The following is a 24,497-nucleotide window of genomic DNA, read 5'->3' as shown; positions in this document are numbered from 1 at the left end:
CCCAAATTGTTAACTGTTTACTCTTTTCCATTGATGCTGCCTGGCCTGCTGAGTTCCTCCAGCATTTTGTGTGTGTTGCCTAGATTTCCAGCATCTACAGATTTTCTCATCTATAAAACTTGGATTAGTTTTATAGTTCCATTACTTGGAGTAATGTATCCAATTCTGATTTGGTTTCCTTATTATCAGAAAGATGTAAATGCTTTAGAGAGGGTGCAGAGGTGATTTAATAGTAGTCTGCCTGGATTAGAGAGAATGATGTGAAAAACTATAAAAGATGGTGCCAGAGGTTTATTCAGACCCAGGCGACTTCTTCCAGTTCGTTTGCAAAACAGCTCACTCTTCTTTTCTCATGTCCCTCTTCCTTTTAAAGTGGGGATCCTGTCAGAGTCCATGATCTACGGCTGCAGCTCAAACTACGGTTCTCCATGGGTGATGGGTTCTCGTTCTCGTCATGTGACCTGTCATTTCGCTATCTCCAGGGGTGGCCTGGTGGCCTTCGGGGTGACCCAGTTCCTCGCTGATGGCACTGGCAGAAGTGTCGTGGGAGACTGAAGCATCAGAACAGCATGTGGTGTGTGCTGCTGTTGAAGAAGGCCTCTGAACTTGAGTGATCCCCCTCTCCCTTTTTCACTCTTGATGGAGTGCGAGAGTCTGTCAGTCCGCAAGATGGGGGACTCAGAAAAGCATCGCGGCAGATTGTATCCTCAGAACAGCGACCTACTGGTGTCCATCTCTCTCCCTTGCTAGTGAGAGAGAACCCACTGATGGTCAATTATATACTTGGTAAGCCAAAACCAGAGTATTGTTTTCAGTCTGTTATCACTTTGTAGGATGGTTGTGAAGGCCCTCAATGGGATGCACAGAAGATTTAGTTGAATGGCTATAGACATAAGGAATTTTTAGTACAAAGATCGACTGCAGAAATTGCACATATTATTCTTCGAAGGTTGAGAGGTGATTTGATGGAGATGTTACTCATGATAAAGGGCTTAAACACATGAAAAAGGAAAACTATTACCATTATTGGAATGATTGATAACTGGAGAGTGCACACATTTACCATGATTAGCAAATGAAACATGAGGGAAAATCTTTTACATGAACAGAGTGATGATGATTTGAAATCCATTGCCTTGAAAGGATAATTGAAGCAGATTTAATTGCCACTTTCAAAAACAAATGAGGATAGATTCCAGAGGATAAAGAAACTGTAAGACTGTAAAAGCAAGGAAAATGAGTGAGTGTATTCCTCTTACAGAAAGGTAGGTTTGTTGAAGCAAATGTTCACTTTCTGTTTTTTAACATTCATATGATTCGAATTATATCTTCTTCATAATCCCATCTCTGTGCCAACTTTCTATGTCTTTCCTGCATCACAATGATCTCCTCCCCATCTTCCTCACTTCTTACTCCTGGATAATCTCCCACAACACCCTGCTTTCCACCATTTTGCCCCAATCTTCCGTCTTCTTCCCAGATTCCAGCCCCCTGGAAGATTCTGGACACAATGGCTAAAGTATAGCTACATATAAAAATATACTGGCAAGGCTTGTAATTGCCTGTTTTAATGCACACAATGCTTTGCAGTACCCTTGCTTTAGAAAATCAGGCCTGTGCTTGATGCTTTGAAAGAGGGATAACACAAAGACTTGATAGCTCCCACATATTAAGTGTTAGAATTAAACTTCCTTTCTAGTTTGATCACTAAACAGCAGTATACTATTTCACATTAATCAATTCATAGGCCTATTTCATACCAAGTATTTTATTCTTAATACACTGGTCTTATAACTGCTATAGTTATATTCATATCATTTTAAAATCTTCTTGATCTTAATGAACACTTTAATATATGGTTTAAGAAAATAACTTTACCTGAATTCCGTCGTTTTTTTCCCACATGCTCCCGAGCTTCTTTTCCTTCTGATAAACCAAATCTGTCCAAAATAAGTCCCACAATTACCTGAGATACTGCCTTGATTAGCTCTGGATTAAGATCAGGGAGTGGCTCAGAATGTCTTTTTTTGTCTTTGACTTTTGGAGTTTTTGTGTCTTTGTCTGGTATTTGTTTTGATCCTTTCTCTATTTGTTGCTTTAGTCCTTTATCCATTTGTTGTGTTGATTCTTTGACTGGTGGTTGTTTTACTTCTTTGCTTGCTGTTGATGCATCACTGGATAGAGATGTTTTCCTCTTCTCTAATCGTAGATCTGACTCCCTTGGTGGTGGCACAGCTGATTGCTTTTCTGGTAATTGTGCTGATTCTTTTTCTGCTGTTAATACTGATTTCTTGTCCATCAGTGGTGCTGTATCCTTGTCTGTTGGTGGAGCTGATTCCTTGGCTGGTAATGGTGCTGACTCCTTATCTGTCTGTGGAGTTGATTCCTTGGCTGATAATGGTACTGTATCCTTGTCTATTGATAGAGCTGATTTCTTGGCTGATAATGGTACTGTATCCTTGTCTATTGATAGAGCTGATTCCTTGGCTGGTAACTGTGCTAACTCTTTGTCTGTTGGTGGAGGTAATTCCTTGGCTGGTAATGGTGCTAACTCCTTATCTGTCTGTGGAGTTGATTCCTTGGCTGATAATAGTACTGTATCCTTGTCTATTGATAGAGCTGATTCCTTGGCTGATAATGGTACTATATCCTTGTCTATTGATAGAGCTGATTCCTTGGCTGATAATGGTACTGTATCCTTGTCTATTGATAGAGCTGATTCCTTGGCTGATAATGGTACTGTATCCTTGTCTATTGATAGAGCTGATTCCTTGGCTGGTAATTGTGCTAAGTCTTTGTCTGTTGGTGGAGGTGATTCCTCGGCTGGTAATGGCACTGACTCCTTATCTATTTCTGGAGCCGATTCCTTGGCTGATAGCAGTGCCGACTCCTTATCTATTTCTGGAGTCGATTCCTTGGCTGATAACAATGCTGGCTCCTTATCTATCTTTGTAGCTGATTCCTTGGCTGATAATGGTGCTGTCTCCTTGTCTGTTGGTGGAGCTGATTCCTTGGCTGGAAACGGTGCTGCCTCCTTGTCTGTCAGTGTTGCTGACTCCCTATCTGTTAGTGAAGCTGATTCCCTGGCTAGTAATGGTGCTGATTCCTTGTCTGCTACTGCAGCAGATTCTGTGTCGGCTAGAAGCATTGGTTCCTCAGGTGAAGATGTTGACTCTTTTTCTGCCATTGATCCCAATTCCTCATCTGTTGATTTCTTTTCCAGTTGCATTGTCAATTGCTCATCTAGTAAAAGTGCTGACTCCTTATCTGTTGGATGAGCTGATTGCTTGTCCAGTGTTACTGTCGATTCCTGGTCTGGTAGAGGTGCTGTTTCTTTGTCTGGTAATAGTTCAGTGTCAGATGCAGATAAGGATTCTTTTTGTTCTTTGTCTTTGTCTGGCAGTTTTGATTCCTTGTCTATCAAACTGGTGTCTTTGCTTGTTTGTTGTGAGTCCTTTATTTTTCGGTGTTTTAGGTTTTTGCCTATCTGTGGTTGTTTGTCTTTTTTATATTTTGTTTGTATTTTTTTGTCTTTGGCAAAACATTTTTGGGGCAGGGTTTGTATCTCTTTTAGTTTTCTTTCAGGATAAAGATCAGATGTTGAAGTTCCCTCAGACTTGAACAATTTTTCTAACAAGCTCCCCTCAGGAATATCTTTTGGTTTATAAGTAAGCTCCTCCTCATTAAGATCATGTTGATTTGGTAGCTTGGAATCTCTTCTGGACGTACTTGGGAGTTTTTTATCTTTCTTTGGTTCCTCTGGTTTGGTGTCAATTTTTCTCTGTTGCTTTTGTACTGATGGGCTTTTAGTGGATGAGATATGACTAACTTCCTCCATTTGCGGATAAATAACCATTCCAGGAATATTGACAGCAGGAAGTGTTTCACTTTTGGGTGTGGAAATCATTTGCTCAGTTGTTTTTATATGTTTTTTTTTCAGTTTAGGCTTTGTTTCTGGGATCTCCACGGGACCAGCTGGTGGTTTAGGCTTTGCTTCTGGGATTTTCATAGGACCAGCTGATGATTTAGGCTTTGTTTCTGGGATCTCCACGGGACCAGCTGATGATTTAGGCTTTGTTTCTGGGATCTCCACAGGGCCAGCTGATGGTTTAGGCTTTGTTTCTGGGATCTCCACAGGGCCAGCTGGTGGTTTAGGCTTTGTTTCTGGGATTTTCATAGGACCAGCTGATGGTTTAGGCTTTGTTTCTGGGATTTTCATAGGACCAGCTGATGGTTTAGGTTTTGTTTCTGGGATTTTCATAGGACCAGCTGATGGTTTAGGCTTTGTTTCTGGGATTTTCATAGGACCAGCTGATGGTTTAGGTTTTGTTTCTGGGATTTTCATAGGACCAGCTGGTGGCTTAGGCTTTGTTTCTGGGATCTCCATGGACCCACCTGATGCTTTAGGCTTTACTCTTCTCTGCACTTTTAGTTTAGTGAAATCCTCAGGACGTTTACCACTAACAGCATTCAAAATAGCATCAAGTATTTCATCTACTAACATAGATTCTTGAAGCAGAGACATATCGGTTCCACATTTAAGTCTTGTGACTGCTTTTATTTTTACTTCATTATGTATTGCTTTGAGGATGTGGATTACTATTTTCTTAGCATCCTCACTGAAATCTATTACTGGGCTTTCGCACTGTGGTACAGGAGAATCAGTGCAAAAAACTGGTTTCATTTTGGGAGAAGTGACAGCCTCAACTCTTGTTGATACAAACTTATTCATGCTTTCAACAATGCTGAATATTTCAGAGCACTGTGATTCTGAAGTTATTTTAGGAAGTTCCTCTGTAGGTCTCAAACAGATTTTATGTACATATGGTCTGGAAAACTCTTGTTCTATATTAGTCAGGCAAAGATCATCACTTTTGGGACTTGATGTTTTAGTTTCTGAACTAGGAACCTGTTCATTTTTAACTGTTCCATTATCTTTATCATATAAACATGAGGCTGTTGGTTTGGATTTTAAGATAGTATCAATAACATCACCTATGAGAATACAATGCAGATTCTGAAGAATATTATTTACAATATCAATGGCAAGGCAATGGACTTTGCAACTAAAAATTAATTTCCTGGAATTCACATTTGTCTTTTGTGTACTAGGAAAACCGGTGAGGATATATACCAGATGAGGGTGTGCTGCAGTTAATTTTTCTAGACTTACTCTTAAAATATTTTCAGCTGCTGGAAGTATTTGGGATTTGCAAATAGCCAGAACATCTCTCTTATCCACATCCACCTTTTCATGACATTTACTTAAAACTTCACAAAGGTAATTGAGCGAGGGCAGTAGTTTCATAGGCGAACTTAGGGGATTTTCATTAACAGATACAATGACATCATTGACCATTTCATCAGCAATGTCACTCATCTCTGATGGAGAAATCTGACCAGCTGACATATTTTCAGTGAAATCTGGCTTTTCTGTGTCATCTTGTGTTTGTATAATGGCCTGGGTTTCACTTGCTAAAGAAGTTTGACTTATGGAGGAAGGCTGGCTTTCAATGAGACTTTGTTTTTCACCAACATCTTGAATTTCAACATCAGAATCTTTGGAAGTAACTGGTTCTTTGGCAGCTCCTTCGCTTTCAATGGCATCTTGATCTTCTGCAACTTCTTGGTCCTCAGCAATAATTAGGCTTTCAGACAATTTTTGGTCTTTGGGAAGTTGGCCTTCAGCAATATCTTGCTCATCAGTTGCTTCTTCTTCTTCTTTTTCTTCTTCTTCTTCTTCTTCTTCTTCTTCTTCAGTAATTCCTTGGCTCTCAGCAGTTTCTTGATCTTCACTGGCCATTTGGCTTTCGGCAGCTTCTTGGCTTTCCGCAGCTTCCAGGCTTTCAATGGTTTCTTGGCTTTCGGAAGCTTCCAGGCTTTCAATGGTTTCTTGGCTTTTGGCAGCTTCTTGGCTTCCAACAGCTTCTTGGCTTTCGGGAGCTTCCGGGCTTTCAACAGCTTCCGGGCTTTTAACAGCTTCCGGGCTTTCGGCAATATCTTGATCTTTACCAGGAACTGGGCTTTGAGTATCTTCTTGGTCTTTGGCAGAAACTAGGCTTAAAATGCTTCCTGGTCTCTTGTCAGAATCCTGAGGCTCCACAATCTCTTCAACCTCAGGATAGTCTTCACACTCAGTGGATTCCTGGCTTTCAACAGATTCTTCACTTTCCCCTGACTCTGATTCCTCAGATTCCTCAATCCCCTCAGACATCTCGCTCTCACCAGGTTCTCCACTTATAGGGAAGTCTTCCTTTTCAGTACCAACTTTCTTTTCATTGACTTCAATTTTATCAGTTTCAACTTCCTTTTCGGAATTCTGAATTTCTTTTGTTTTCATTTCAGTTCCAATCTCTTCAATTAAGTCAGTTTCAATTTCCTTGTCAGACAGTTCAAGTAAATCAGTTTCCACATCCTTTTCCAATAATGAAATTAAATCAGTTTCCATTCCCCTTTCAGATACTGCAATTAAATCAGATTCCATAGTTTTTTCAGGCAGTTCAAGTAAATCAGTTTCAACTTCTTTATTAGACATTTCTAGTAATTCAGTTTCAATTTCCTTTTCAGATACTTCCACTAATTCTGTTTCAATTCCCTTTTCAGACATTTCAAGCAATTCAGTTCCAACTTGTTTTTCAGATAATTTAATTTCTTCAGTACCAATTTTACTATCAATGAATTGAGGCCCTTTGGTAGGAATATGAGGAATTTGCTGCTCTGTGGATTCTGAATCCTCAGAGAAATCTTGACTTTTATTGAGATCTGACTTAATTTCTTCATACTTTTGAAGTGCTGGATATACAATGCTGGTCAATACTCCTACAACAAATGCAATTATGTTTTGAATTAATCTGTTTAGTTCTTCTAAGGTCATCTGTACAGGGAAGAAAATCACAATAAAAATCAAACATTGTAATCATTTTATTTAGGACTTACTATTACTTACTGTATATCAGTAGAACATACTTATAATGGCAAAAATACAATACATTCATATTTTCAAGTTATTTATAGCTTACAAATTTAATTAAATGTGGTATATTCTAACTATCGATAATCAAGTAATCACAGCGTAACAGCCAGATGCCTAGCATGGTCAGTCCAGAGATCCAGTCTATTTCAAACCCTGGGTGTCTTGAAAATGCTTTGAGCAGGCTGTGGTCATCAAGCAGACACCAATACATCTCATTATCCCCAAGGAAGAGTAATACAGGATAATAGGAAGATAACATGGCTGTGAGTAAGGTTATACCAAGCAGGATATTACAATCAGAAGGTCAGCCACTAGCTGATGTCTTTCTTCTTTTTGAATTCAAAGGAACACTCTTCTCTCCTTTGGTATTAATATGATCTTAGCACTTAACATTTTTGAGCCTTCTGCAATATTATCAAATTTAATTTAGTGGATCCCAAAAACATACACGTGGGTTAGTGAATGGTTAATATTACATGGAGTGGTACATATAATAATGAGGCTCCTACCCCTTTCAAGGATTGTAAAATGGATTTGCATGGGTGATCAAAAATGAAAGTTGTGCAAATGATATGGTGTCTATTACCACTTTAACAAAATTTTAAATACAACAAATTGTTTATTTCACATACACAGATGCTTGATTTGTTTTCTATCAAGTAGCCGGCAGAAAGGGCATTTTGCCAAGAGTTTAAAAATTATATATCACAGAATCATTGAGGACAGAAATGGGCTCTTTATCCCACTTTGCCACATTGGTGCCCATCTATACCAATCCATTTGCTTGTATCAGGCCTGCATTCTTCTGTGCCTTATCTATCCAAGTACCTGTCTAAATACCTTTTAAATGCTGTAAATGTACCAACCGTGATTACCTTCTCTGGAAGCTTCTTCCAGATACTCACTATCCTTTATCCTGAAGCACCTACCCCTCAGATGGCTTCAACTTCTCTCCTCTCATATTAAAGCTGTGACTTCCACTTCTAGACACCCTTGCCCTGGGAAGAGATTCTGCCTATCTATCCTCTCTGCAACCCTCATTATCTTAATAAACTTCAAGGTCACTGCTCAGTCTCCTATGTTCCAGTGAGAATAAATCTAATCTATCCGATCTCTCCTTATAACTACCACCCTCAATTCCAGGCAACAACATGATGCATCTCTTCTGCACTCTCACTATTGCTACCTCATCTTTCTCATGGCGTTGCAATCAGAATTATACACAATATTCCAAGTGCAGTTTAAACTATGTTTTGTATTGCTGCAACATTGCATAATCAATGCTTCAGTCTACGAAGCCAGGCTTATTAAATGCCTTCTTCCCTACACTGTCCACCTGTGTATCCTCCAGTTTTCCAGGACCTTCCCCGTGGTGACCTGAGATGCAAAAATTTCTATCAAAACCCCAGGAGCTATATACATGTACTCCAGCTCTCTTTGCACGTTAATGTTCTGAAGATTACTACCATTTACACAGTCTACCAGAATTTGACTTCTCAAAGACTAAATCAAACTTGTCTTGATAAAATCCCATCTCTACCCACCTAATCTATGCGCTGCTGTAGGCTTAGACATCCTTCTTCTCTATCTATGACTTTACGAGTTTTTGTGTTGTCTGCAAACTTACTAATCAGATCATGTTTATTGCCATCCAAATCATATATATGTGTGTGTATGTATGTATGTATGTATGTATTTATTTATTTATTAATTACAAACAACAAAGATCCCAGGAAAATTCAAGTACAAATAAGACATAGTTATGAAACCTTAAATGACAACAGAGCTTTACAGAGCTTTCAAAAGTTGCAGGATTGCAGCTGGTTACATGCCAAGACTTTTAGGTGTATGTACAATTACAGGCTTCCGTGTCCAAAATATGTGATTAAGCCTTTTTACACAAAAGCTCTTTTACACAAATGCAAGAGTATGGCCATGACTTTTTGTAACATTTCCATAAGTAATTTTAACTTGATAAAACATACTGATTTTATAATATAGTTATTTACCATTTTTAATACCCACACAATTATGCAAAACTATACAATAACAAAGTAATTTAAACACACCATTGGTTTTGTTGGAACTTGCATCTGCTCCCTTTCTTGAACCACTGCGAATTGACCTTCAGGGATTATTGCGCATTCACCTGGAAAGAAACAAATCTCAAATCTGTAACAAAATTTAGATATTTGGAAGAGCTTTTATGAATCAGTTGGAATTCCTAGAAAAGCTAAGAATAATGTTTCTCTATAGAACTCTTTAGATACAGATTCCCTGAGGCAATGAAGAAGAACACAGATACAGCTGAAGTCAGAAGTTTACATACACCTTAGCCAAATACATTTAAACTCAGTTTTTCACAATTCCTGACATTTAATCCTAGAAAACTTTCCCTGTCTTAGGTCAGTTAGGATCACTACTTTATTTTAAGAATGTGAAATGTCAGAATAATAGTAGAGAGAATGATTTATTTCAGCTTTTATTTATTTCATCACATTCCCAGTGGGTTAGAAGTTTACATACACGTCGTTAGTATTTGGTAGCATTGCCTTTAAATTGTTTAACTTGAGTCAAACGTTTTGAGTGGCTTTCCACAAGCTTCTCACAATAAGTTGCTGGAATTTTGTTCCATTCCTCCAGATAGAATCAGGTTTGTAGGCTGAGTCAGGTTTGTAGGCCTCCTTACTCGCACATGCTTTTTCATTTCTGCCCACAAATTTTCTGTCGGATCGAGGTCAGGGCTTTGTGATGGCAACTCCAATATCTTGACTTTGTTGTCCTTAAGCAATTTTGCCACAACTTTGGAGGTATGCTTGGGGTCATTGTCCATTTGGAAGACCCATTTGCGACCGAGCTTTACCTTCCTGGCTGATGTCTTGAGATGCTGCTTCAATATATCCACATAATTTTGATGCCATCTATTTTGTGAAGTGCACTAGTCCCTCCAGCAGCAAAGCACCCCACAGCATGATGCTGCTACCCCCATGCACCCCACAACATGATGCTGTCACCCCCATGCTTCATGTTTGGGATGATGTTTTTCGGTTTGCAAGCCTCACCCTTTTCCCTCCAAACATAACGATGATCATTATGGCCAAACAGTTCAATTTTTGTTTCATCAGACCAGAGGCCATTTCTCCAAAAAGTAAAATCTTTGTCTCCATGTGCACTTGCAAACTGTAGTCTGGCTTTTTTATGGTGGTTTTGGAGCAGTGGCTTCTTCTTTGCTGAGCAGCCTTTCAGGTTATGTCGATATAGGACTCGTTTTACTGTGGATATAGATATTTGTCTACCTGTTTCCTCCAACATCTTCACAAGGTCCTTTGCTATTGTTCTGGGATTGATTTGCACTTTTCGCGCCAAAGTACGTTCGTCTCTAGGAGATAGAATGCGTCTCCTTCCTGAGCGGTATGATGGCTGCGTGGTCCCATGGTGTTTATACTTGCGTACTATTCTTTATACAGATGAACAGCGTTTGGAAATTGCTCCCAAGGATGAACCAGACTTGTGTAGGTCCACAATTTTTTTTCCTGAGGTCTTGGCTGATTTCTTTTGATTTTGTTTGTAAACTTCTGACCCACTGGAATTGTGATATGTCAATTAAAAGTGAAATAATCTGTCTGTAAACAATTGCTGGGAAAATTACTCATGTCATGCACAAAGCAGATGTCCTCAACGTCTTGCCAAAACTATACTTTGCTAATATGAAATCTGTGGAGTGGTTAAACAATGAGTTTTAATGACTTCAACCTAAGTGTATGTAAACTTCTGACTTCAACTGTATAATTAGATTGATGTTATTCCTGAAATATAATTCCCAGTTATCCAGGATAAAGTTTCACAGATGAAACATGTGTTATTTAAAACAATCTGATAAAAAAGAATATGCATTTAAAGTGCATGACCACAAATGATGCAAGTCAAGAAATAGGTATTGTAATTCAAATGAAATTATATTTTAGATACTTTTAAAGCATTTTTTTCCAATTTGCATGCAGCTTATCAAAAACCTTTGTGTCTATCAATATAAAAGATTATTCCTTAACTCCGTGCTGAGAAATAATTTCCAATTAAGAACTTTACCGTCCTGTGTTGGAAAGAAACAAGTAAGAGACAGAAATTGCAAGGTAAGGCAAGAAATAATAGTATACTCCATACACAGGGAGAACATACAAAACATACCAGCATCTGCAGATATGCTTGCTATAGTAATTGTATTGGTAGAGATTAGTCTGTCCAACAGATGACACAAAGCTAGAACAGCAGATGGCGTAACTATTTCTAAATAACTGTATTTTTGGACATTTCTTCAATCTTGGTCTGTATTAGCTTTGTTTATTTGGTACACTATGTCTTAACTGGACAGAAGACTGTTTCTGAACAGTTTCTAACTACTGTCAATCGCATGCACTTGTGTGGCTGTCAAAAACTGCACCATTCTTAGAGCAAACAGTTTTTAAATAGTGTAAGTTGTGAACACAAAATACTCTGCAGATACTGGGGTCAAAGCAACATGCACAACACACTAGAGGAACTCAGCAGGTCGGGCAGCATCCGTGGAAACGAACAGTCAACTTTTTGGGCCAAGACCGTTCGTCAGGACTGAATAGGGAGGGGGCAGGGGCCCTATAAAGAAGGTGGGGAGGGTGGGAAGGAGAAGGCTGGTAGGTTCCAGGTGAAAAACCAGTAAGGGGAAAGATAAAGGGGTGGGGGAGGGGAGGCAGGGAGGTGATAGGCAGGAAAGGTGAAGAAGGAATAGGGGAAAACACAATGGGTAGTAGAAGGAGGCGGAACCATGAGGGAGGTGATAGGCAGCTGGGGGAGGGGGCAGAATGAAACTGGGTTGGGGGAAGGGAGGGGGAGGGAATTACCGGAAGTTGGAGAATTCAATGTTCATGCCAAGGGGCTGGAGACTACCCAGACGGTATATGAGGTGTTGCTCCTCCAACCTGAGTTTGGCCTCATCATGGCAGTAGAGGAGGCTATGTATGGACCTACCCGAATAGGAATGTGAAGCAGAGTTGAAGTGGGTGGCTACTGGGAGATCCTGTCTGTTGTGGCGGATGGAGTAGAGGAGCTCGACGAAGCAGTCCCCCAATCTGTATCGGGTCTCACCAATGTAGGGGAGGCCGCACCGGGAGCACCGGATGCAATAGATGACCCCAACAGACTCAGAAGTGAAGTGTTGCCTCAGCTGGAAGGACTGTTTGGGGCCCTGAATGGTGGTGAGAGAGGAGGTGCAGGGACAAGTGTAGCACTTAAGCTTGCAGGGATAAGTGCCGGATGGGAGATCCATGGGGAGGGACGTGTGGACCAGGGAGTCGCGGAGGAAACGATCCTTGTGGAAAGCGGAGAGGGGTAGAGAGGGAAAGATGTGCTTAGTGGTGGGGTCCTGTTGAAGGTGGAGGAAGTTGCGTGGGATAATGTGCTGGATCCGGAGGCTGGTGGGGTGGTAGGTGAGGACAAGGGGAACTCTGTTCCTGTTGTGGTGACGGGAGGATGGGGTGAGGGCTGAAGTGCAGGAAATGGAGGAGATGCGGGTGGGGGCATCATTGATGACAGCAAAAGGGAAACCACGATCCTTAAAGAAAGAGGACATTTAAGATGTCCTGGAACAGAAAGCTTCAAAATGGGAGTAGATGCGGCGGAGACGGAGGAACTGGGAATAGGGAATAGCATATTTGCATGTGGCAGGGTGGGAAGAGGTATAGTCAAGGTAGTTATGAGAGTCAGTGGGCTTATAGAAGATGTCAGTGGACAATCTGTCTCCAGAGATGGAGACCGAGAGACCGAGAAAGGGGAGATAAGTGTCAGAGATAGACCAAGTGAATTTGAGGGCTGGGTGGAAGTTAGAAGCAAAGTCGATTAAATTGACAAGCTCAACATGGGTGCAGGGAGCAGCACCAATGTAGTCATCAATGTAGTGAAGGAAAAGTTGGGGAGCAGTACCAGAATAGGTTTGGAGCATAGACTGTTCCACATAACCAATGAAGAGGCAGGCATAGCTGGGGCCCATGCAAGTGCCCATAGCTACATCTTTGGTCTGAAGAAAGTGGTAAGAGCCAAAAGAGAAGTTATTAAGTGTAAGTATCAGTTCCGCCAACTGGAGGAGGGTAGTGGTGGTGGGGAACTGGTGAGGTCTATTGTCCAGAAAGTAGCGGAGAGCTTTGAGGCCTTCTTGATGGGGAAATGGAAGTGTATAAGGATTGGACATCCAGAGCGAAAATGAAGCAGTCGGGACCGGGGAACTGGAAGTTATTGAACAGGTGGAGGGCATGGGATGTATCCCGGATGTAGGTGGGGAGGGACTGAACTATGGGTGACAAAATGGAGTCCAGGTAGGCAGATACAAGTGTAAGTTGTGTGTATTTGTGTTCAAAAACCAATGATTTTTGTCACTGATAGTTGGCAAGTCAGGACCGTTTTGTTCACTGTGGTTTCAAACATTCAGGCTTGGCGATACCAACAATGGCTGTGAGCAAAAATGAAACAATTTTTCTACTTCAATAGCTACTAAGAATTTGAAGGTATCATCAATCATCTTGAATGTTGCAATGAAAGTGAAGATTTTGAAAATACAATAATCAAAAGCATTGTTTGAAGGTAGTCCATTATTTACACTAAGTATCTGCACTGATTTTGTTAAATTACTGTCAATCAAACTAATACAGTAGGTACACAGGATGAAGTTCTCCATTAATAACTATTAGGAACCAATGTACAGTTTTTTGGTACTGTAATAGTATTGGTAGTGATCTAATTATGTATTTCACTTAAATACCTAATTGGTTACTCAGTTTGTTACAGTAGTTTGTCTTTTCTATACTTTTAAAATTAAGGCATTATGTGGAGGGCAAGCAATGAGAGAACAGGCCTTCTTGGAGACCAAAGGAGTAATGTGTGTGTGGAGCTAGAGAGCGTGACTAAGGTTTCCTTTGTATTTACTAAGGAGAAAGGCATTTTTGGTGCAGATATCATGGAGAGGAATGGGAATGTTCCAGAACATGTTGATATTGAAAAGGAAGAAGTATTAGCTGAGATGATGGGCGTGAAGGTGGATGATTCTCCAGGGACTGATGAGATGGATCGCAGGCTGCTTGTGGCGCAGTTAAAGATTGGCAAGAATGACATTGTTGGCATCACTGAGTCATGACTGAAAGAAGGTTGGAAGCTTAATATCCAAGGATACACACTGTATATAAAGGGCAGACAGGTAGGCAGAAGGGATGGGGTGGCTTTGTTGGGTAAAAAATGAAATCAAAACCTTAGAAGGAGATGACCTTGGATCAGAATATGTAGAATCCTTGTGAGTGGAGTTAAGAAACTGCAAGAGTAAAAAGACCCTGATGTGAGTTATATACAGGCTTCTGGACAGTAGCTAGGATGTGGGATACAAATTACAATGGGAGCTACAAAAGACATATAAAATGGGCAATGTTATGATAGTCATGGGGGATTTCAATATGCAGGTAGATTGGGGAAATTAGGTTGATGCCGGATCCTAGGAGAGGGGATTTTCAGAATACCTGAAAGATAGATTTTTCAAGCAGCTTGGGGTTGAATCCACTAGGGAAAAGGCAATTCTGGATTGGGTGCAATGTAATGAACTAGGTCATCAGGGATAAATCAGCACAGCTTTTCCATTTACAGAAATTCCTTCTTAACTCTGTTCTAAATGGATGTCCCTCCATTCTGAGGCTGATCCCTCTCGTCCTAGGCTCATCCACCATAGGAAACATCGTCTTCATATCAACTCTGCCTAGGCCTTTCAATATTTGATAGCTCTCAATGAGATTCCCCGTCATTCTTCCAAACTCCAGAGAGTACAGACCCAGAGTGATCCAACACTCCTCATATATTAACCATTTCTATGCCCGCACTTCCAGACTGAAAAATAGCTTTTTCCCCAGAGTTATAATTGCTCTGAACCAATCGATCAAGCATCATCCATAAATTTGTTATATTGCTAGTTTAATACTGGTTTTACAGTTGCTGGTTGGACTGGCTGGTTACTTGATTTTATTTATTGTTTATTTATTTTATTTGTTGTTTTATAGCAGTGAGTATGGGAGTTGCAAACTCATTTTCACTGTATTGGTGCATGACAAATGGTACTATGCAATGACAATAAAGATATTTCATTTCATTTCATTCATTTCTGGAATCATTCCAGTGAACATCCTTTGTACCCTCTCCAATGCCAGCACATCTCTCCTTAGATAAGGGACCTAAAACTGCTCACAATATTCCAGGTGGGGTCTGACCTTAAAAGAAGGCAGTTGAAGTGTCAAGAAATTAATTAATGTTCTTTGAGTTAAGTTGGATAATTAATCTCTATAACTCAACTATCCTCATAAAGCTTCAGGTCAATTCAAAAGCATATTTAAAATAAATGCTGAGTTTAATTGAAATTAATCCATTCTATGGTAGTCCCAGAAACTATGTGTTGTAGGAGTTATTTCACAGTAACACATCAAAGGTGATAACATTATATGTTATAGCCTGCAAAATGGAACATAACTCAAAATACATGATTTACCCGAGCTATTAGCAAAGCACCAAGTCATCTGAAGTGAACCTAAATGTCATAAAGCAAAGTAATCACAAATTCTGAAAACTTTCAATGCAGATATGTCCCACTTAAGCCATAAATTAGGCCAGAAAATGAAAATAAGATTTAAAATTTTCTTGGCAATAGCAAACAACAAAATACTGTTCCCAATGCAGGGTTTTACCCAAACATCAATAATTGCTTTCCTCCCTCAGATATTGCATGACCTGCTGAGTTATTTTACCTCTGGATAGTCGGGCCCACTTGTCATCCAAACATCTTGAATCAGTTTTCTTCAATTTTTTGGATGCTCCTATACAAGATATATAGTCATAGCAAGGCAAACATAGTCAGACATAACTAAAGATTGGTAAATACACATCGATATACTCAACATCATTTTCATTAATGCTATCCAGAAGCTTAACATTGTCTCCCAGCATACAATTTCTGAGCGATTCTCTGACTGATTCTGCCATAATTTTCCTTGTCCCTTTTTCAACTACTCTTAAATCTAGTTCTAGAAAAATCAGCTTGATCTCCCAGGCACCATATTTACTCAACATTTTTCAGAGACTTGTTTCCGACTTCATTTCTACCAGGATTCTTTTCCACAACTGATGTAAATTTCCAGTCAAATCTTACAGATGTAAGACAACTAAAAAAGATTCTTTAGCCCACCAGAACTGGGAAAGCTTTCAGCAAAGCAATTCCCTCAGTTCCATTCCCCCTCCTTTTACTTTCCTGAAGGTGACTGGCACTGTGTGTTTGAATAATTTGGGGAATCATCATCAACCAATACTATCCATATTCTACTTTCGCATTCCTGTTGCTTCAAAATAGAGGAAAATATGATGCTGAAAATTAGAAATTTATTTTATGAGTTTCAGATGTTGTGCTTCTATCTGCAGGTAACTTAGTTCTCAAGCAGATAATGCATGAAAGTATCTCATTTCTCCCCTCTGAACATTTAACCCTTCCATCACTGGCACAGCATGATTGATGAGTGTAACATTTACAAAGGGCATGGCAGCAAATTTCTAGGGCTTCCTTAGCAACATTTCTGAAACTATAAATCCCTAGAACCAAAAAAAGAAAAAGGTGTATACATAAGGGAATTTGATGTCTAGAAGTTCCCTTCTAAGTAGCTCGCTTCTGACCTGAAAATGTATCGTCATGCTTTCACTGTCACTGAGTTCGAATGCTGGTATTCACTATCGAATGGAATTGTGGGAGAGCTTTTACAACATGGATTCATTAATTCAAAATGGCAGCTCCCTACTACTTTCCCAAGGCCAGTGTATCAAGGAAACTTCTGGATTGGTGTAAGAACCCTCTGATCCTCAAATATTCTTCAGGAAATGAATTATGACACTGCTATCCATTATCTATTCAAGTAGTCTAGTGTTGACTTTGTGACATTTATCTACATATATTCTATGAAAAAAATTAAAACATGGAGAGGGCTGGTGCTGTCAATGACATGTCACATAAATGAACGAAGAATATTAGTTAACCTCTGCATACACAGGACTACAGATACTGGAATCTGGAGCAACAAATAATGTGCTGGAGGAGCTCAATGGGTCATGCAGCATCCATGTGAGGAAAGAAATTGTCAATATTCTGGGTCCTATTGAAGAATTTTGACCCAATATGTTGACAATTTCCTTCCTCCCACAGGTGCTGCATGACTCATTTGTTCCTCCAACATGTTGTTTGATGCTCCTGTTAATTCTTGTGCCGTTTATATTTGCCAGAGCTCCAGAAACATTTTCTTGATTGTTTGGATTTTACTCAGTTGCCATTTCAATTTGAACAGAAACTATTCTCAACTAATAAACAGAAAAATACAAAAGTATGTTTATAATAAAATTATAAGTATTCCTTAGTAATTCACAAACTAGTCACACAAAATCAAAGACAACACTATTTTAAGGCACTGGTGAGGCCTCACCTTGAGTATTGTGAACAGTTTTGGGCTTCTTATCTTATAAAAGATGTGTTGGCACTGGAGTGGCTTCAAAAGAGGTTCACAAGGATGATTCCAGGAATGAAAGGGATGAAATACGAGGAACATTTGATAGCTCTGGGTCTGTACTTGCTGGAACTTGGAAGAATGAGGGTGGATATCACTGACACCTTTCAAATGTTGCAAGGCCTAAACAGAGTAGATGTGGAAAGGATGTTTCCCATGATGGGGTGTCTAGGACAAGAGGTCATGACTTCAGGATAGAGGGGTATCCATTTAAAACAGAGATGTGGAGTAATTTCTTTAGCCAGAGGGTGGGGAATTTGTGGAATTTGTTACCACAGGCAGCTTTGGAGGCCAGGTCGTTGGGTGTATTTAAGGCAGAACTTGATAGGTTCTTGATTGGTTACAGTATCAAAGGTTACGAAGAGAAGGCTGAGAGTGGGGCTGAGGAGAGGGAAAAAGGAACAGCCATGATTAAATGGCAGAGCAGACTCAATGTGCCAAATAGCCTAATTCTGCTCCTATGTCTTATGGTCTTAATATACTACAACACTTTTAAGCCAGATAACAGAGAAAGGTGAGTAAACTAAAGAGAAGTAAAAAGACTTTGTTACCTTTTTTAACCCTGGGCTCACCACCTCCACGTTCACCACCTTCCCCTCTACATCTTTCAAACTGTTCTTGTCGTTCAATAAACTCACGGAGTTTTTGAATTTGGTAGTCCATCTTCCTTTCAAATGATTCTTGCCTCTATAAAAATATAATATACCATCATATATAATTTACTTTAGATAGAAATGTGATATTTATATTTAATTGAAATATTTTAATTTCTCAATGTCATGAGTCATGCTAAAAGTGTACCTTAAATAATATTGCAAATTAGAGTCATTCTGCTGCATAGCACTGAAAACAAACAGCACTGTTCTAAGCCCAATCTTCACCCCTAGTGTTAATGCTGTAAGTTGTCATCTTGAGTAAGAAACTAAATTTATTTTCATCAACTATGAAAATACTTTCTCTAAGAGGACCACAACCTTCTCATGGTTTGGAGGCTTGTGTGCCTCAAGAACCTGGAGAGATATGTTTCAGTTCTTGCTGGGGTTACCCATGCCAAACAGGTCAAAGGGTCGAGGCCAGACTAAGAATGATCCACCGGTCCTTCAGGTTCGGGAGTTCAACTCAGGGCGAACAACCCGGAATGGTAAAACAAAACTGTTATGTAAACAGCAATAAAGAATCCTTCTACATCAGAGTGCAGTGGTATTCTCCACCAGAACTTGCATGACTGACAGTAGTGAAAACAAAGCTAATGACATGATGAAGGAAGCCCAGAACACCGCCAGAGATGGAGGACCATCATTGCTACCCTAAACACCAGTGGCATGAGGGGCAGTAGAGAGAAAGATGAAAACACTTGACAGTGGATCAGAAATCTTTTTCATCCTTAAACTTAGATTAACACCTTTAAGCAGACAAGCGCATACACCAGAAAATCATGTACTAAAACATACCTTTCTCGCTCTCTCTTCCTTAGCTTTCCTTCTTCTCTTTTCCAGATTAAATTCACTTTTTACATCTTCTTCAAGTCGCATCAAAATTGACCTTTCCTTTATATTCAGTTCCTGAAATAATCAAAAATAAATAATCTAACAATTTAGTGTTAAATGTTGTATCCTTGTTGTTTGACAGGAGTATTTAAATGGTAGTGCAAAAAATTAAGCACCCAACAATCTTTGAATAGTGGTTGGTGGAAAAGAAAGCATCAGGGAACTGGAAATGGTTAAACTGAGAGAAGTCAGATGGTGGTGTGGGGCAAAAAAGGGATGGATCATGGGGTAGCAAGACAGGGTGCCAATGCTGATCCTTGGAATTTAGGATTCATAGCTTTAGATGGAAATTAGAGAACGTTGGTGCAATATAGGAGTATGATGAAATTCAGTTAAAGTCTTACCTGGCAAGTATCTCCATCTAGTGTTGCCTAGGGAAGATAGGTTGTGCCAGGAGAGTCCAGTGAAAGGTTCTTTTAAGACAACACAGGCAAAATTATCTCGCAATGTTACAGGAGGAGTTTCGGCTGGAGAATATTGCTATTTAATTTGCCCTGAGGCAGAAAGCAGGCCAGTGCCTCATTGACGAATTGCTAGTTCAACATATTTAGCCAGAAGGTGGTGAATTTGTGGAATGTTACCAGAGGCAGCTGTGGAGGCTAGGTCGTTGGATGTATTTAAGGTAGAGCTTGATTGGTTCTTGATGGACATGGCATCAAAGGTTACGGGGAGAAGGCTCAGGAGAGGAAAAAAATGATCAGCCATGATTGAATGGCGCAGCAGACTTGATGGGCTAAATGACCTAATTCTGCTCCTGTGTTTTATGGCCTTATATCTCTATTCAATCAATCACACTTCCTTGTTCTGCTCTTACTGCTCTACAAATGCCTTCCCTTTAAATTCAAAAATTCTTACTAATCTGCTTTAATGACGTAACAGCGTTTCATACTCCACAGATGTGTTTCATGAGATACAGTTTACTTAAGTTCTTATTGAATTAGTAATCGTTATTCAGTATTTTATTCTAAGGGACGAGGATATCATTCTAATCATGTGAAGTTCTCTCAATTCAGGTAACAATCATTTATCAGAAGTGTATAAAAAAACAGGGAATTATAAACCAGTTAACCTAATATCTACTGTTTGGATCTATAATTATCTATTATCATTATCTATAATTAAATGACTAAATGCTTTGAAAGTTTTCAATTGATTCAAGCAATGTCCAATCATTTTCTAAAGGGAAACATCAATAAAAATGATTTATGATTTAAGTTAAAATCAGGAATAAAGTCAAACTATTGTACAATTGAGGAAAGTGGCAATCTCAGGAGAGTGAATGGGGAAAATGGACAGACACTTATATCCTCAAAGAAACCAGCTTCAGGCAACTGCTTACTCTATTTATACTGTTCAACTCAGCAAATGAGTAAACTGTGGATTGAATTTCTATATGATCAAAAGCTTAAGTTATTCAGTCTGCAACATTGCCTCTGCTAATCCCAAAGGATCAATCCTTCACTCACCTCTAAGCTAGCCTCTACCCTTTGACAACACTATCCAGAATTTTAACAGTGGTTTCCACATTAGCTGATGACTCTCAGCTTTACCTCACCACTAAATCTCTTGAACAAAATTTCTTCTAAAGAAATAACAGAAAAAGTTCCTGTCACAAACTTCATTCTGTAGTCATCAATTCCACACTTTTCATAACAACTTTTAAATAATGAAGCAGTCTTCACAACTACAGAAGTGAAACTACTCCAGTTTGGATCTTTATATTGCAACACTTCTCAGATCGGGCATTTTCCTTTCTCATACATTGATCAACTTATGGCCTATATCAGTTATCCAGTGATGAACATTTAAAATATGCTTTTTTCTTGCTTCTGGAGTGGACTTTTCCGATAAATTCATGACTTGCCTACCTTATTCTACTGTCCATAATAAATAGGGCACCCAATAGTCTGCTGCACATTTCTTATTTAACTTGCACCAAACGATTGAGTCATCACTTCAATATTTGTTGACATTGTGCTAGGTTAAGCAATGTTTTGTATCTAAAATTTGCATTGCTGTCTACATACTTATTCATAATCTTGTCATTACAATTTCCATTCTCCCTAAAAACAAAGTTGGCTCTATATTCTTCAGTTTAGACGGGATGGTATAGTGAGTAGAGCTCTGGCAATCTACATTTAATCCTGACAAGCAAAGCTGCCCGTGTAGACTTTGCATGTTCTTCCTGTAACCACAAGTACTTCCAGGTGTTTGGCTTTGTCCCACATTCAAAAGCCATGCAGTTTGGTACATTAATTGGATACTGTAAATTGCTTCTAATCTATCAGTGAATTTCCTGCGAGAGGACCAGAACCTTGTCATAGGATTTGGAGGCATGTGTGCCTCAATAATCCAGAGAGCTATGTAGGCTGGAGTCAGGGCCTTGTGTTTTGGCTCTTATGCTAAACACCTATGCTAAACAGGTCAAAGGTAGAGGTCAGACTAAGAGTGGTCCACCAGTCCTCCAGGTTGAGGGGGTTCAGCTCAGGGCTAACCACACTGACTGGTCAAAAAACAATTGTTACGGAAACAGCAATGAAGAATCATTCTATATGGAGCAAGAGAGATGGAGAACCTTCAATGCTGCCTGAAATGGCAGCAGAGTAAGTATCAGTGAATTTGAGGGAGATTGAGAGGAATAAGGAGAAAATGAAATGGGATTAATGTTGGATTGGTGTGCTTGATGGTCAAGACAGATTCAGTGGATCAAAGAGCCCGTTTCTGGTCTGTAACATTCCTCGACTCCAAAAAGAGGCAATCTTATTTAAGATAATGAGGGGGCTTCAAAGGTTATTTACACAAAGTTTCTTGGAAGAATCTAAAACCAGGGGCACAGTTTCCCAATGGGTTTCTCATTCAAGACAGAGCTGTGGAGGCAAAGACAGACACATTTTTGATAACAGGAGAATCAGGAATTACAGGAAGAGTCAATGTTAGAACAATGAATTTTTTTTATTCGCACCTCTTGTTGAATTTGGTGTACCAGCTGTTTTGAATTTGGGCTTCCATCTTTGGTTCCACTTGCCAGAACAGCACAGCATTTCTGTTCTTTTATCAAGTCTTTGATATTTTCTTCTGTTTGGATCATTTTGAAAAACCTTTTAGGAAAATACAGCCAATTACAATATGCAAAGAAATAACATGATAATATGCCCTTCATTAAGGTGTTCCAGATCATTTTATTTAGTTTTCTTTAGTTCTTTTTGAAATAGGACTAAAAATTATAACAAAGAATTTACTTATTTCAAGAACATTTTTCCTCTGGAAATTATGCGATGACAAGTATAGAACAAATATGAAATGGTACATTTAGATTTAGCCAACAATCTTTCTGATTGGATTATTCCTGTTTTAAAGCAATTAATTTCAATGTTAAAAAAACATCAAAGAAAAATGTTTCTGAAATCTAGTTACTGGTTATTACTCCTCTATCTTTTATATTAATGAAAAAAATGTTTTTCTGTTCAGATACCAGACTGACAGGATGAATTCCCTTTCCAAATGACATTTGCAAGCAATCTCACTTCATTTTCATCAGGGATAAACCCTCAAATTCCCTCAAAGCAACATCATTTAGACAGCCTTATATATTAAAGAGTAGGATAAATAAATATTTGAAAAATTGAAGTACTGAGAATCCTGAGGAACGGACACAGGGAGTTGAGACCTACCAGAACCACATTGAATGGCAAGACATGTAGCCTACTCCAAATCCCATTTTCTTGTTTCCTGATGTTCTTTTGCTTCTTAGGGTCATTGTCTTCAAGACTAATTATGACCTCATGTTATTATACATTTAGTTGCAGCAAAAGGTCCAATATTTTGAAAGATTCAGGTGTCTTTTTACAGAGAGCATGGAAACTTAATATCCAAGCACAGCAAGTAATTAGAAAAGCAAATGGAGCATTAGCCTTTACTGCAAAAAGGATAGAGTATAAAAGCGATACAGTTGAGGAGACTGATTTGAAGAGCATACAACTAGTGTGGCTCAAGAGCGATATTCTGATATGAAGTACCAAGTAATTGAAGATTATGCTTTGGTGAATGATGATCTAATGTTTGTCACCGATGAAAAAGTAATGGACAAGCCTTATCTGATGTGAGGAGGTGTTATTTCAATGATTGTATACAAATTTATATGGGTAAGAGCCATGACAATGCTTGGGTCATCAAGCTGAAATTAGGCAGATTATGACAGACCACAAATAGGCTTGATGGTTCATTTTCATGGCACCTTAGAAAGCATTCCCAATCCTGCCACAAGCTCAAAATCTGGGTTCAAAATTACATAAAATTAGTTCAAACATGGCAAGCTGTTGAACAGCACCCATACTAAGATTATATTGAAATATCCTTTCAAATTAGAGTACTTTCTGGCTTTTATTGGATGATTTTCATGACTATGTCTCCTATTTCAATGCCTATATTGAACCCTTTCAAACCTAAGCTTCCACTTCTCTACTTGTTCTGCTTTCCTTTTTCTCATTGTCAGTGCTCCCTTACAATCTATTCACCATTCCACTCAATAATTTAAAAAATTAGTTAAACATTACTACCTCTGAAAAGAAGGTACCGCTTAATTTTTTTAAACCACATAACTGCTGAATGCACAACAATCGCAAATAAGCTCTCATCTATGATTCAACATCAGAAAACAAAGCTTACGAAGGGTTGGAATAATTTCTACAACAAACGACACTAAACTTGTTATAAATGCATCAAAGGATGTCACTTGGTCAAAGAAACAATTACAAAAATCATTTAAAAATGTACCTTTCCCTTAGAGACTTCCTGCTTATATTTTTCTTGGATTCATTTGTGAGCCACTCCTGTAGGTCGGAAAGGGTTATTCCCTGTGCAAGACCTTGATCTTGAAGATTCAGTAATTGCTTCACAAGAAAGTGCTTAAGATCCAAAATAGATATAGTTATTTTCCATTTTCTAATATAGAAAAATAATTTGGTTCAAATGCATATATACGTATGGTCGTTCACCTGTTCTTGGGCATATTTTCTTTCAAAATCTAATTTGATACTGGTGAGGTAATCTCTATACTCATTAAATTCCTTCAAAGTGCATATAATCTGAAAAAGAACAGAACCATAAATAAATACACATAAATTTTCACCCATTTATGGGAATCTGATTCATCATTAGTTCAGAATCAGCAAATAACCTTGATAACCAATCTGCCACTTACATCCAATAGCATATCGAAGAAGCTAATACCAATACATTATTTTTTCAAAGTTCCGATTATCGACATTAAACAAATTTCAATAAACCCTTTTTCTTCATTTTCAGATACTCAACTTTACATCAGAATGTTATTAATCTTGTAAATTTTACATAATTCATCCATTAATAATACAAAATTATATCTAT

At 38.8% G+C, this 24,497-nt stretch overlaps 1 protein-coding gene across 6 annotated transcripts in view; it reads right to left on the bottom strand.

The window, feature by feature from the left end:
- The window catches only part of LOC134352985 (microtubule-associated protein futsch-like), a 111,625-nt gene that overhangs the window by 40,599 nt on the left and 46,529 nt on the right, over positions 1-24,497 (bottom strand). For all 6 annotated transcript variants that reach the window (XR_010019526.1, XM_063060715.1, XM_063060712.1 and 3 more), the window contains 8 exons: positions 24,107-24,196; positions 23,886-24,016; positions 22,075-22,210; positions 19,017-19,127; positions 18,117-18,252; positions 15,772-15,840; positions 9,043-9,122; positions 1,879-6,874 (listed from right to left, as the gene is read on the bottom strand). Coding sequence is in view for 5 of the 6 variants with exons in the window: in XM_063060715.1 (XP_062916785.1) it covers positions 1,879-6,874; positions 9,043-9,122; positions 15,772-15,840; positions 18,117-18,252; positions 19,017-19,127; positions 22,075-22,210; positions 23,886-24,016; positions 24,107-24,196 (5,749 nt within the window). In the remaining variant the exon portion in view is untranslated. The remainder of the gene's footprint in view (positions 1-1,878; positions 6,875-9,042; positions 9,123-15,771; positions 15,841-18,116; positions 18,253-19,016; positions 19,128-22,074; positions 22,211-23,885; positions 24,017-24,106; positions 24,197-24,497) is intronic.

The sequence above is a fragment of the Mobula hypostoma genome, chromosome 10 (genome assembly GCF_963921235.1).
Source record: "Mobula hypostoma chromosome 10, sMobHyp1.1, whole genome shotgun sequence".
NCBI lineage: Eukaryota > Metazoa > Chordata > Chondrichthyes > Myliobatiformes > Myliobatidae > Mobula > Mobula hypostoma.
Note: the sequence above shows the minus strand (reverse complement) of the source record. Positions and strands in the feature narration are given on the sequence as shown.